This window comes from Propithecus coquereli, unplaced genomic scaffold (genome assembly GCF_000956105.1).
Source record: "Propithecus coquereli isolate 6110/MARCELLA unplaced genomic scaffold, Pcoq_1.0 Scaffold26, whole genome shotgun sequence".
Lineage (NCBI taxonomy): Eukaryota > Metazoa > Chordata > Mammalia > Primates > Indriidae > Propithecus > Propithecus coquereli.
Window position 1 is genome coordinate 6,298,715 of NW_012148174.1, and position 13,734 is coordinate 6,312,448.

Consider the following 13,734-nt stretch of genomic DNA (forward strand, 5'->3'; position numbering starts at 1 on the left):
GAAGCTGCACTGTACCCAAGACGGTCCCCCAGGACTGCCGGACACGGACTGGTTAACTGGGAGCTACGGGGGGGCAAGGAGGACCTTTGGGGAAAGCAGGTGCTCGCCAAAAGCCACTCCTGCCCTCCCGATGACTAGATGAAAGAATTTCTGTCGTGGCCGACAGTGCGAGGCTGCGATGCTGGGAAAAGCAACTGAGCAGTTTTGGCGGGGGAGTCGAATGGAAGGCTTGGAATGAACATCTCGTTCCCGCAGTCTGCTCCGCGCGACTCCCGTCTCCCAGTTTCTGAAACGCCAGCGACAGTGCATGGCACCGTCAAGCACGTTACTAGTTACTACGTTACTCTGGGTTGACGGAAAGGTCAGACACACGCGCTCGACTGACGACTCTCCCGTTTCTTTAAGTGTCATGATGCACGCACGCGCCCGAAAGGCAGGCGAGCTGACCGCGTTTCCTCAGCGAACAGGTGCTGCAGGACGAAGGTGCGGCCGCCCCCTTCTTGGAGAAGGTTCTGCGGGTACCTCCGCTGGAAACAGATACAGGGCGTCTTTGTTAAACCGCAGTTCCCTCGCTAAGCCCGAGCAGCAGCGGGCGCGAAGGGGCGCCAGGGAACTCACGACGGAGACGCCCATAGGTTCGCGCGTCTCCCAGGCGCTGTCGGTTTTGCAAACGGTCCGTGTCTACCGAGACCGTGACTGAAATCCCGGAGCCTCAGCACCGGGGAGCGGAGACCCGACCCCCCGCTTGGCCGCCGCGCCCCAACCACCCTCGGTTTGCTGGGCTGGGCGTCGCAGCGCGGGAGCCCCAGCTCCTTCCCCGAACCCGTCCCCACGCCGGGCGGGACGGCCCGCTCTCAGCCGCAGCCGCGTCCGCCGCGCCGACCGTACCTCATGATGCTCGCTCTGGCGCGTCCTGTCCGGGCGGGCGGGCGCGGCGCTCCCGGGAGAGGACGCCGGGAGGGGCGGCGGCGGCGGCGGTGGTGGTGGCAGCTGCTGTTTGTAAACACGCTCCACGTGCGCTCGCTCTGCCCCATTCGTAGCCCGCTCCCGGCACCCGTCGACGCGCGGCTTTCCGACCAGCCCTCAGAGGGTGCGATTTTTACTCCCTCTGGGGGAGAAGGAAGCTTCGCCCGCAGAGCCGGGCCAGGAGGTAAAAAAAAAAAAAAAAAGCCAAGACAAGGCGAGCTTATATTGCCCCCTGCCGGCCGGCGTGGCAGGCGGCGGCCCGAAGCCGCCGGGCTATTAGCGGAACCCACACGGCGTCCAAAGACGCCGCCGCGGCCAGGCCCCGCCCCCGCCCGCTCGCCCGCCGCAGGCCCCGCCCCCGGGCCGCGCGCGCCCGCCCGCGCAGGCCCCGCCTTCCAGCCCGGACAACGTTCCTGCGGGGGCGCGCGCGTGCTCTCTAATCCCCCGCCTTCCGGCTCCGGCGCCCGTCGCCGCTGCCGCCGCGCCACCAGTGTCAGCCTCCCTCGGGTGACTCCATTTGCTCTCGGTGCGGTCTGGCCGCCGTGCAAGCGGGCGGAGAGTGATGCCCCCGGCCGGCGGACTGGCGTTCCCCGCGCCGAGCGACCGCTTGCTCGCTCGCTGGCTGCGGTGGTGACACCCTGGTCGCCGGCGTTCTCGGCGGAATCCGGGCTCCCTCCGCGGGAGGAAAGACGTCCCGCGCTCTGGAGCTCGCCCAGCGGGGAGAGGCCCTCGCTAACACAGCTTCTCTCTGACCTCTTAATTTCGGGAGGTAGGCTATTCAGGTCCCTCTGTCACCCCAGATAATGCCTAGAAGCATTATTGTCGTATTTAGCTGTCTATCACATTAATAGGAGGCGATAATTTTCTCAACATAGTTGCAGGATAGATGTGGGTAATGCCACAGATCCTGATATTGAAAAAAAAAAATGTTTTTGGTATTTTCCTTTAGGTTTTGGAGGCTCCGAGTGTCTATACGGCCGCACAGGAACTACTTCTGTTGGCCCATCGAGGATCGTCTTTCACCAGGATTATTGTAACATCATCTTGACGGAGCCTTCCACCCCGTAGCCTCTACGTTGGGGCCTAATTTCCACCAATGAAGTTTTCTGATGCTTTCTTTAACAATGTGACATCACTTCTTGTCCACCTTCCTCTGCAGTTGCCAAATCCATTAGGTATATAAGTCGCCTTAAAGTTCACAGTTTTCTGCCTGTCCACTTTCACCTTGCTGGCACTGCTCACTTCTGTCCAGCTCATCTTGCCTTGCTTGCGTATGATTTCCATAAGCACTCATTTGCGTAACATGTAGCAGCCCTTGCCTAGAGAGACGGCATTCCGTACAATCCTTTGCTTGACAAAGAGCACATAGTCAGGAGGTGAGCTTTCCCATTTTATTTTCCTGTATGTCAAGTTTGCAAGTCCTCTCTTGACTTAAAACTATGTATTCCCTAGTACATTTCCCAAAATACTTCCCTGAGTCTTAGTGGCTTTATCAAAGAACCTTACCTTCAATGATGGCAAGAATTGAGCGTGCAATAGTACTGTTTTAGAGACCTTGCTAGTATAGCATTGATTTAAATTCTAACCTCCAGTGAGACTGCAATTCATGAAAAGACCTTAAACTAAGTAAGGAGGAAGAAAGATAGAAGATAAGGTTAATTGAAGATAGGGTTTATTGTAGGAACTTTGTAAGTTTTAAAACGGCAGGTGAAAGGATTCATGTCGACCTTGTCTAGAAATTGGCCATCACACTATCCACCTAGGTCCTAGGAGTGAGAGGAAAGAAGAATCTTAAGACCTCTTTTTCTCTTCCCTTTGTGTTCAAATCTAAGCTGTTAATTATCTTGTAATTGCCTAAAATATTATACACCTAAAATGTTGGGGAAACGTAAGCGTGTGGTGTTGACAATTAAGGAGAAGCTTGACATTATTAAGAAACTTGAGGAAGGCATCTCTTTCAAAAAACTTTCTGTGGTGTATGGAATTGGTGAATCCACTGTTCGTGATATTAAAAAGAACAAAGAAAGGATTATAAACTATGCAAACAGTTCAGATCCTACTAGTGGGGTATCCAAACGTAAATCTATGAAGTCATCAACCTATGAGGAACTTGATAGAGTGATGATAGAGTGGTTTAACCAACAGAAAACAAATGGGATTCCAGTGTCTGGAACGATTTGTGCAAAGCAAGCCAAGTTCTTTTTTGATGCTTTGGGGATGGAAGGCGATTTTAATGCATCATCTGGCTGGCTAACTCGATTTAAGCGGCGCCATGGTATTCCAAAGGCCGCTGGTAAAGGAACAAAATTAAAAGGAGATGAAACTGCTGCCAGTGAATTTTGTGGGAACTTTCAGGAATTTGTTGAGAGAGAGAATCTACAACCAGAACAAATTTATGGTGCTGATCAAACTGGATTATTCTGGAAATGTCTACCATCAAGGACGTTAGCTTTTGAAACTGAGCAAAGTACTTCTGGGTATAAGTCAAGCAGAGAGAGAATCATTATTATGTGCTGTGCAAATGCCACAGGTTTACACAAACTTAATCTTTGTGTTGTGGGGAAGGCAAAAAAACCCCGTGCATTCAAAGAAACCGACCTTTCAAACCTTCCTGTCACTTACTTCAGTCAAAAAAGTGCATGGATAGAACAATCTGTTTTTAGACAGTGGTTTGAAAAATACTTTGTGCCACAGGTACAGAAGCATTTGAAATCCAAGGGGCTTCTAGAAAAAGCAGTGCTGCTTTTAGATTTCCCACCAGCACATCCAAATGAAGAAATGCTGAGTTCAGATGATGGCAGAATAATTGTGAAATATTTGCCACCAAATGTCACAAGTCTAATTCAACCCATGAGCCAGGGAGTTCTAGCCACTGTAAAAAGATACTACCGAGCAGGACTTCTCCAGAAATACATGGATGAAGGAACAGACCCAAAAATGTTTTGGAAGAACTTGACAGTGTTGGATGCAATTTATGAAGTATCAAGAGCTTGGAACATGGTAAAATCCAGTACCATAACCAAAGCTTGGAAAAAACTTTTCCCTGGCATTGAAGAGAATTCAGGCATGAACATTGATGAAGGAGCCATTTTAGCAGCTAATTTAGCAACAGTTTTACAGAATACAGAAGAATGTGAACACGTTGACATTGAGAATATTGATCAGTGGTTTGACTCTCAAAGTAATGACTCAAGCTGTCAGGTGCTAACCGACAGTGAAAGTGCTGTGGAGCAGGCCAAGGCTGCTGAGCAAAAGCCTTCCAATAAGACTAGAAAAACAGAACTGAATCCAGAGAAGCATATTAGCCATAAAGCTGCGCTTGAATGGACTGAAAATTTACTGGATTATCTAGAACAACAAGATGACATGCTTTTGTCAGATAAACTGGTATTAAGGAGGCTTCGGACCATAATAAGAAGAAAACAGAAGATCCAAAATTACAAAAGTCATTGATAGGGCTCCTAAGTGTTTCAATGTATTTGCATCTTTGTGACTGTATCTGCAGTGAAACTTAACTGAAGTCCTATGGATTCCAAGGCCAAATACATTTTATAAATGATTTTAGGATTAGATGCCATTTTGGATTACTTAAATGACAGCTCTTTAATGTTGACTCTAGTCATTGAGCATTGACGTGTAATTAGTCTGTCTACTGTTTCTAATCTGTATTATACTAATTAGATCATAAGGTACCTGAAGTCAGGGATCTTGTGTCTGATTTGTGCCTGAATTTTAATATGTCTAATAAAGGGCCATGCGCACTATAGGCACTCAATAAATCTTACTTAAATTGAATTTTTGTTACTTTCTCTTAACTTCCATCAGTTTCCAAATTAAAATATGTTGGGGGTAAGTTTCTATTTCCACAACTTTTCCACTGCTGGAAATCTTAAAAGAGCTCAGCAAAGATTATGCTTGAAGTATTTCACTGTGACTGCAGAGAACTGAAGAGAAATAGTCTTCAGCCTTAAATATGGCATTTCTGTGCTGACAGTATTTGGGCAATCAGCAATTCAGATTGGTCATCTCTGAGTATAGCGAGGGAAGAAAAATAAGGTTAAAATGTCCCCAGAGAAAGTGTTTCCACTTCGCTTTGATTCATCTGACAATTGGATGAGTTCCTTCATAGTGTGGAAAGAGTGCCATTCCTTTTCCAGGAAAATATATTTCCGTTCCCAAACCCTTGCAGTTAGAAGAAGTGATGATTCAAGTTTATTATCTGTCATTTTGATTGTTTATTGATGTCAGCAGTTTTTCTCTTTAATAAGCTATGTGACATTTATGTAACTTACAAATTATGTCATTTGCTTTCATAGAGCATATCCTTCTGTGAAAACTAATAAGAATATTAGCATACACGTAATTTGTGGAACCAGCACATGAACAGTGAATTAACATTAAGTAGAACATGGAAGAGGCACTATAGAAGAGCCCAGCTGCTATGTGACCGTGGGCAAGTTACTTTACCCCCATCTGTAAACTAGGAATAATACCTGCCTCGGAGAGTTTTTGTGAGAATAAATAAGTTAGCATATGGATTTGAAATAGTATGGGCTTAGAACAGGGCCTACCTCAGAATAACACCGTTAGCTGCTGTTTCTGCATTGCAGAAATTACGCGTTTCAGAAGCACGCTGATCAGATCCAGTGTGTTACTCAACGTGATGTCGCTGCATTAGGAAAACCCTTCCAAGGGAAGTGAGATAAAAGAGATACGGGTAATTAGTTTCAGCTGAAAGAAAATAATGATTTATTTCAATGAAAACTGAAGGGTTAATCTAATTGAAAAGCATTTACTGACCATCCGCTGGTAGACACTGTGAGGTATGCAGGCATGTTTAAGACATCTTAGGTTGAATATAATAGGAAATGGGAATGGAATTGTAATTTCTTTGCTTCAGGCTTGTTAGCACATTGCTGATAATATAAATAGATGTTGGCTTTGTTCATAGAAGAAAATCTATATTACTAATATTGGCATAATTCACTGAAGTACTAAAATACCTTTAAAGTAGATGAGATAGCAGTAAGCAGGACACTTGGAATATTTTATCAAACTAAAGTAATACAGAAGCAGGAGAAAAATCAGAGCTAAAGAAATGTCACAGGAGACACTGGTTATAGTAATTAGGCCCAGCATCCATATAGAGCTTCATTGTCATTTGACTTGAGGAGACTTTATAGCCCCTATCTGACAATTTTCTTTCATGAGGCTATCATTAGCACTCAATTCTGCCTTTTGAGCTGAGGCTTTGGATCCTAGAATGGCTTTTCCAGAAGATTTCTAAGAATATGCTTTCTTTGGGAGAATTCATACACCATTATTAACACACCTTCCTGAGTTTACACAATTATTTCACCACCTAACTGATAGGCTTGAGGAAATGGAACTCTGCAGATAAGTCCTGAGGCCATTTGGCTTCCTGGGGACCTAGGGATTCTGAAACTTGATAGTGGTAATGACATTTGAATACAGCTTTGCATTTCCACAGTGCTGTTGCTAACAAAAACTTCTCAAAGGTCAATCATGTCACTGAAATGTTTTGATCTTCTGTTTTATCATAAATGCTAATATAAATTGTGCATTCTAATTCTATAATTCATTGAAATAAAATATTTTCCCCCTTCCAGATATTGTAATATATTAGATCCTCTAGGAAGATACATTGTGGTTATCTTGGTTAATCATATGCCCCTTAACATGTGCCCTAGTTTGAAAAGCTCAGACACATGGACTTTTATTTGACTTTGCACACCTTAAGGAAGATATCCACAAATTCTGATTACTGGTTACTATTTATAACAGTGGGTATTTTTTAGAGGAGAAACTAACAGAACTCAGACCAAATGGGGAAAGTGTTTGGTAACTAAGAGTATGCTTTTATTAAAAATTGCATAGTGGGAATATTTACTATTTCATAATTCAATATCGGATTAATAAAGATTGATTGGAAAACTTTGGGTGCAAAATAAATATAATAGATTTGGCAGGGCCCAGATCAGAATCCATAGTCAATTCAAGCAGAGTTATAGTAGTATAATAGCTATTTTTGTCTTCAGTCTTCAGACTCAACTGTGCAGTCACTTCAGGAATTTTCTGGGGTTAGGAAGGATCATGGTGGACTAAACGGCACAGCTGACATGAAGCAGGACACAGCTACTCACGTCACAGGCTCAGACACTTTTCCTCCTGTGCTATGGCCAAAGCCACACAACCAAAATGTTGGGAATCAAAGCGAGGACCTGTACTCCAAATTTAGTCCTATTCAGGAGACCTGTGTTCACTTATTACCTTAATATTTTGACAAAGTTGACCTTTTCTTAAATATATACGTTATCTATACCCTAAGCAATAATATCTGCAAAATCACAGGTCTTGGATGCCAACTGTGGTCTCAAGTTCAAATAAACATAAAACAGGATTTAAAAAAAAAAAAAGTGCCCAACTATAACCTGAAATCATCTTGCCTACCTCATCTGCACACTTTAGAAACACTAGCCAAGCAGGAGTAGGGTTGCTGAAGGTTAACAGATTGGAATGCAAACATGAGCTTCTTCACTCTTTCCCTAGATAACCTTGGTGTTAGGTTCTGAGCCCAGAGGGCAACACACAAGCCTTGGGTGTAGCAAAATGCTGTTTATTTTGAGCATCTGGGTGCAGATGGGTAGAGGCCAAAAGAGCGTCCACAGAGAAAAGGGGAGAGTGGTGGGTTTTATAGGAGGTTTGGATGGAAGTTTGGGGAGGATGAATTTTTTTTTTCTGAACACAAACTGGTTCCGCAACTGCCTGTGATCAGAGTTAGATTTACAACCTCGGACTCTCCAGACTCCTGCGGCTATTGTTTCACTGGCTTTATGATCACTAAGTTTTCCATTAACCACATTCCATCCTATACATACTTTCCGGGTTCCCACCCTAAGCAAACCTAACACATGGCAGCTTTCTGGACTTCTCTGAACTTCAGTTTTTTCACATGTGAAAGGGTGGGAGGTTAAACAGTCACAGTCCAGGCATTCAAAAACACCAGGTATTAAGCAATCCCGTGGCCGTTCATTGAGAACTCCTGGTCTCCAGGCTTGTCCTGGAGAATGAGTCATAGCCCTTCTGTCACAGTGACTCTGTGCAGACCCCCAGGAGACGTGAGCACCCCAGTTGGGGTCTGGGCACTCACCCATCTCTGGGAATGCTGGCTGGGGGGTGCGCATAGGCTGGTGGGCGTCGCTGAGTTCCCCAGCCCCTTACGACTACAGCTGTCAATATCCACAGGGGCCCAGCAGTCAAAACAAAACAGGTGGGGCCTGCTCTAGCCACAGTCTGAGATAACCGGGCTCAGAGAGAAACAGGTTTTTCCAAGCAGCTGAAGGCCGACTTAGGAGATGTGAGCTCATACACTGTAAACAGAAATGCAAACTGCCGATGCAAATGCAAAGGGGAAACTGGAGGAGCAGATTTGGACCAAGACACGAAGCAGCAGCAGTGCCAGCGCCAGCAGCATGGTCCACCATCCACCTCGTGAGTCTGGTTTGCCCAGCAACATCTGCTTTATACTTGTCATCCCAGGTAAGTATTGTTAGGTTTGTTCCAGGTGGGAATTCAGAAAGTACGTATGGGACAGAATGCGGTTAATAGAAAACTGAGGTTTGTGAAACAACAGCCGGAGGAGTCTGGAGAGTCCCAGGAGGTTGTAAACCTAACAGCCAGCTGCGGACGGCATTCCTATCCCCCACTGATAAGGACAGAACTACCCTTCTCCCTTAGCTCTACAAGATGAGACTGATGCAGGGGTCCCAGAAACTGGTTGTTAAAAACAAAAATTTTATTGCAGTGGCTGTTCTGGCCCAGTGAGTCACTCCCCCCTAAGAAACCCTCCATAAAACCCAAGGCTTTCCCCTCCCTCAGTGTGGACGCTTTTTTGCCTCCACCCAGATGCCCCAAATAAACAGCATTTTGCCACACCTGAGGCTTCGTGTGTCTCTTGGCTCCAGACCTAACAAGTATTACGAGTCCCCTTTCACTCTCAGGTGTCCCAGTTTAGAAGAGAAATTAGACAGTGTCCCTACGAATGAAGATATTAAAGGTCAGAGAAGGGATGTGATCTGCCCAAGGTCACACAGTCACCAGGTGCCAAGAAAGGAACAGAAGTTGCGTCTCTGAGCTCTGGGAAATGTGGCCTACTGACCCTTCAGGCCATGAGCCTCTGGGCCGGACTGCGATCCCAGTCCCGCTTGCTCCTGGGCTCGGCACACACCTGCCTTCCCACACAGGCGGGGAATCTCTTATTGGAAGTCTGTCTCTCTTGGAGGAGAAGGAGTACAGCCAGTTCATGTGCGGAGTCTGCTGTGTGCCAGGCAGATGTCAATGTCTATTTTGTGATCCTCAACAACAATCCTGTGAAGTATAACACCCTTTCAGAGGGAGCTCTAAAAAGCAACTGTCAGAGACCCAACCAAAAATTCTCATCTGAGACAACGACAGAGCTCTCAGTCCTTGCAAGAAGCTGTGGTCCTCTGTCCCCCATGGGCATCCGTGCTGCAGGAATCCACGAGGCACTGGGTCAAGGCCTTCCCTAAAACCACTGTTAGCATCCAGAAATGTGCTGGGTGTGTGTAATTCCACAGAATGCTTCCACCAGCGTTACTCCCCAGGCAGCCAAATATCTTTGCAGATCCATCAGACTCAGAAAATCCTTGAATGGAACTCCATGCAGCTGACAGGCACAGTCCTCATGAGGGGCATCTTTTAAATTTCCTCCTGATGACAAAATCAGGCCCGGAGGTGGAGGGTGGATCTAGCCATGTCTCCACAGGTCACCAGGGCCACCAACATCCTTTCTGCATGGAAATCCACTTGGGTAGTGCCAGGGGTGCCAGAGCCTGTTCCTGGCTCCTCGAGGTTTTTTTCTCATCCAGGTTGCCATAGATTGGCCTGGAACACAGGCCCATGTCAAGAAAATACTTAATTGGTATAATTTGGAAAACTAGAAACAAAACATGTTATAAGTACATAATGAAACATGTCAGGTATGCTGTCTTCTACTTTTGCGGCCAACCAAAAGATGGATATGAACATAGTTAGTGAAGGTCCTTAATGGAATTTTAGGTGTGATTTATTAATAAATATTCCTAGAACTCTAACACAGACCTTTGGGGATTTTTTATTTTCATAGTGATTTTGTAATGAGATCAACTATTACCACTGTGATCTATTTAAATCACCTGGGGGGATATGATATTTTTGAGTTACCGTACGGATAGTAATCAGTGAGATTTTAGAACATACAACTTTTTTTTTTTAAGTTACAAGAGGAAACTTGAAACTTGACTGTGAAACTCAGCCTCCTTAATTTGTGAAGTAATTTCTACCAAAAATGCTTTTGTTCTCAAGGAGAATCTTAATAGCTTAACTTGTAACATCTAGTTTCTTCTAAGACCAACAAAAACGAGACCTAATTCTTTCCTACATTTCAGAATATGTTGATCTTCCAGAACTTATTGACCAAGAAAGGTTTGGGGCTTTAAGATGTGATAAATTGTGGGGAAGTAACTCGGAAATATATGTGGGAAACGAATGGAAGATTAGGGTTATTTTAGTTAGACTGGTTTATGCAGACTCATCTCAGCGCCCACTCCCTGTCTCCGGTGAATAGAGTAGCTCTCCTCTTCCTGGTATGGGATACAGAGGTCACCTTCACAAGGGAAGCTTATGCCCTTCTTCTAGGTGGACAAGAGGAGAGCAGAGAACTCTTCCTGCCCAATTGATTCTCAATTGCCTTCAGCTCAATATAATCCTTATGCCAAAGTGGCATGTTTTGGGATAGCGTATCCTGTGTCCCTTCAGTTCTTAGTCCTCCAAACTGTAGTTTCTTAGCTTCTTAAAATCACAAATCTTTTTTTTCTTTTCCTTCTCAACTAGCTTGGCTCTTGCAAGTAAAAACTTCGCTTTCCTGATTATTGTTTCTGCTGTGCTTTTTTTTTTTTTTTAAGTTTGTTTGGAAAGTCAAAGCTAAGCAATGGCTTCTTTGTTCTCAGCTTTATTTATGTTTCCCCTGAAACAATGAATCTATATGACAAGAATTACTAGGAATGAAAAGGATGTTGGCTTTTATTTTGAAGATGCTATTTTGTATTTTCACTCCCCCCCAAAAAATTATCTCATGTTTTGTGAATTCAAGCCTCCAAAGAAAAGTTACCCAGAGCATAGAGTCTTCTGTCATCTAAGGGAGAATCCCTCTCCATTATATTTTTCACTCTTTCAAGACAAATTCCTTTCCTTGTCTCGTGCACATCAATTTAGCAATCAACTTTTAACGCTTGAGCAAGTAACATTTGTATCTTACCCTCCACCCCACGTGGCTTAGAAAGGTGTTTTTTCTTGGCAAAGACAGTCATCTTGCAGAATTCTAGAGGCAGCTATTAAAAGAAACTTGTTCTTCACTTCCTTATACTGTGCATGTAGGCTCTCTCTCCTATTTCAGTGAATAGAAAAGGCCTCAGGGCTTCACGGTGCTGGATACACCATAGAGTTGTTGAAAGTCAAGGAAAGGTCCACTTTACCTTTCTTAAAGTCTAGGTGGCATTGTGATTGAAAATATCATTAGGCAAAGAATTCCATGTGCTTTTCTTAACATCTTAGTAAAATATCCTTTCAGGCACAGAAAAAGACAAAAGCTCTGAACAGCTCTTCAAAACAAGTAGATCTGTAAATCATTTCAAAGAGAATGGAAAGTATTTCCTTTAATTCCAGTACAGCTGATGCTGGACTGAGAAATACAGTAGCCACTAATTTGGACCAGCAATTCCTTCAAGGAAGTAAATATAGAAGGAGTTTGACTTTCTCCCAGATCTGCCTCTAACTCAGAGATGCAGAAGTCAGGAAATGGGATTGTAACCCATCTGTGGAGTATTGCCTTTGGAGGTACCAAGATACGGGCTCACTCTCGCCACCAATAGGACCAGCTTCGCCAATGCAGTGTGTGACCAGTGCAGGTGCATGGGGTCCCATGCTCACAGGAGCCCCGTGCTTGAGGTTTAATGCTCTGCGGCCAATATCTTCAAATCCTCAATAATTTTATCTTCAAATGTGTTTTGTAAATTAAGTCTGATGGGGAAATGAAACATGCACTGGGGCTTGCAGCCTAGGTGTACGTGGTCTCTCCTGTTGCTTCCTGGGACAGGCTCTTGGCTGCCAGCTTCCCAACTTTTGGCACCCTGGGTCCCACCCAGCCTCTCTCTTTCCACTCCTGCCTGGTGACTGCTGCCAGAGACATTGGGGTTGGGCATGCTGCCCAGTCGCATATTGGGTAAGGTATGGCAGAAGCTATCCTGTCCCGGGCTGACAGCACTGTGGTGCATTAGATGGGCAGCTTAGCCGGGGTAGGCTTCTCACTCACCCCCACTTCACGTCCTGAGCACCTCTGGACAGGTTGCAATCCCTTGGCAGTTGCCCATTGCCTTGGGTTGGGAAGGCAGATGCGTGGAAAGTGGAGATTGGCTTTCCCAGGGGACAAGCTGCATTGGTGTGGTGGAGGGTTGTGGGGTGGGCCCAGGCACCTGTAAGGGTCTGCACTTGCCTGGCAAGTATGCCTGTCCTCAAGGGTGTGTGACATTAAACAGCAAATAAAAAAACAGCATGATAGGTCCAGAGAAAGACTGCAGAAGAAAGGGAAACGCTTGTATTTCTGTGCCTTTACCATTTCATTTCTGGCATTTTGAACAAAGAGCCCCATATTTTCATTTTGCGTTGGGCTCTGCAAATTAAGTAGCCAACCCTGCCTACCACATCCCACATTCAGGGATCACAAACCTCGGTATACATAACTACAGGGTAAAGGGGAATCAGTATGGGTATATGGCCTTTTTAGTACTGGGAGCATTACGTTCTCAGGGTGGTGGTCATTGTTTTTGTACATTGCATTTGCAGGCTACCTCAGGTTTTGTAAAAATAAATTCCCATCCAGCAAGTGAAGACCTAAGAGATCCCACTTCAGTCCAGCATAGCCACACTATATGCTGGCCTAGGAACACACTCACAGCCACCTCCAATTCAGGTCTAGGTAAGAAAGAGGGAGTCTGGGAGCAGCCCAGTAGACAGAGGGATGGACGAAGACATTCTGCGTTCCCATTCAGTCAACAAATACCATACTCGGATAGCTCTGTGCTGGGGGAAGAAAGGGTACATCCTATGAACATTTCTATGAAAGTTCAGAGTAAGAGCATACCAGTGGCAGTGATATTCTTTGTGAAACGGAAGCAAACCACAGAAAATATGCACTTGTCTTCAGTAAGATATGAAAATATATGGACTCTATGAAACAGGACCAAAGATACAGATTTGACAGTCTGAGACAGTGAGTTAACCAAAATGAGCGATTTTCCAGGAAAGTAAAATAGAATTTCAGATTTGAAGTCTTCATTGGAGATTGTAAAGAGCAAAATTGACACTGTAAAATATTAAATCAGCAATTTTCATGATAAACTCCAAACTTTCCCAGAATGTAGATGATAAGGCCAAAGAATGAAAGTGATGAAAGAAAGTAAAGCCCCAAACTCTAAATTTACAATAATCAAAATTTAATTCTATCATATGCTTGAGCTGAAAATAACCTGGGTTACTGAGTACTGATTACTGAATAGCAGGAAATATTAATGGAGATAGATTGTACATTTAAAACTATCAAGGAAGCTCAAAAAGCATCCAGTCAGAAAAAGTTACACACACACATAATCAGTTTGTCTTTAGGTTTCTTTGTAGCTCAAAGTGCTATAAGAA

At 44.7% G+C, this 13,734-nt stretch overlaps 1 protein-coding gene across 1 annotated transcript; it reads left to right on the forward strand.

Annotated features, from left to right (window-relative positions):
* Positions 1-2,686: 2,686 nt before the first annotated feature.
* Positions 2,687-4,779, forward strand: TIGD2 (tigger transposable element derived 2). The gene has a single exon (XM_012647179.1). It carries the CDS (start codon positions 2,842-2,844, stop codon positions 4,417-4,419), a length of 1,578 nt encoding a protein of 525 aa, XP_012502633.1. The 5' UTR covers positions 2,687-2,841; the 3' UTR covers positions 4,420-4,779.
* The last annotated feature ends 8,955 nt before the right edge of the window (positions 4,780-13,734 follow it).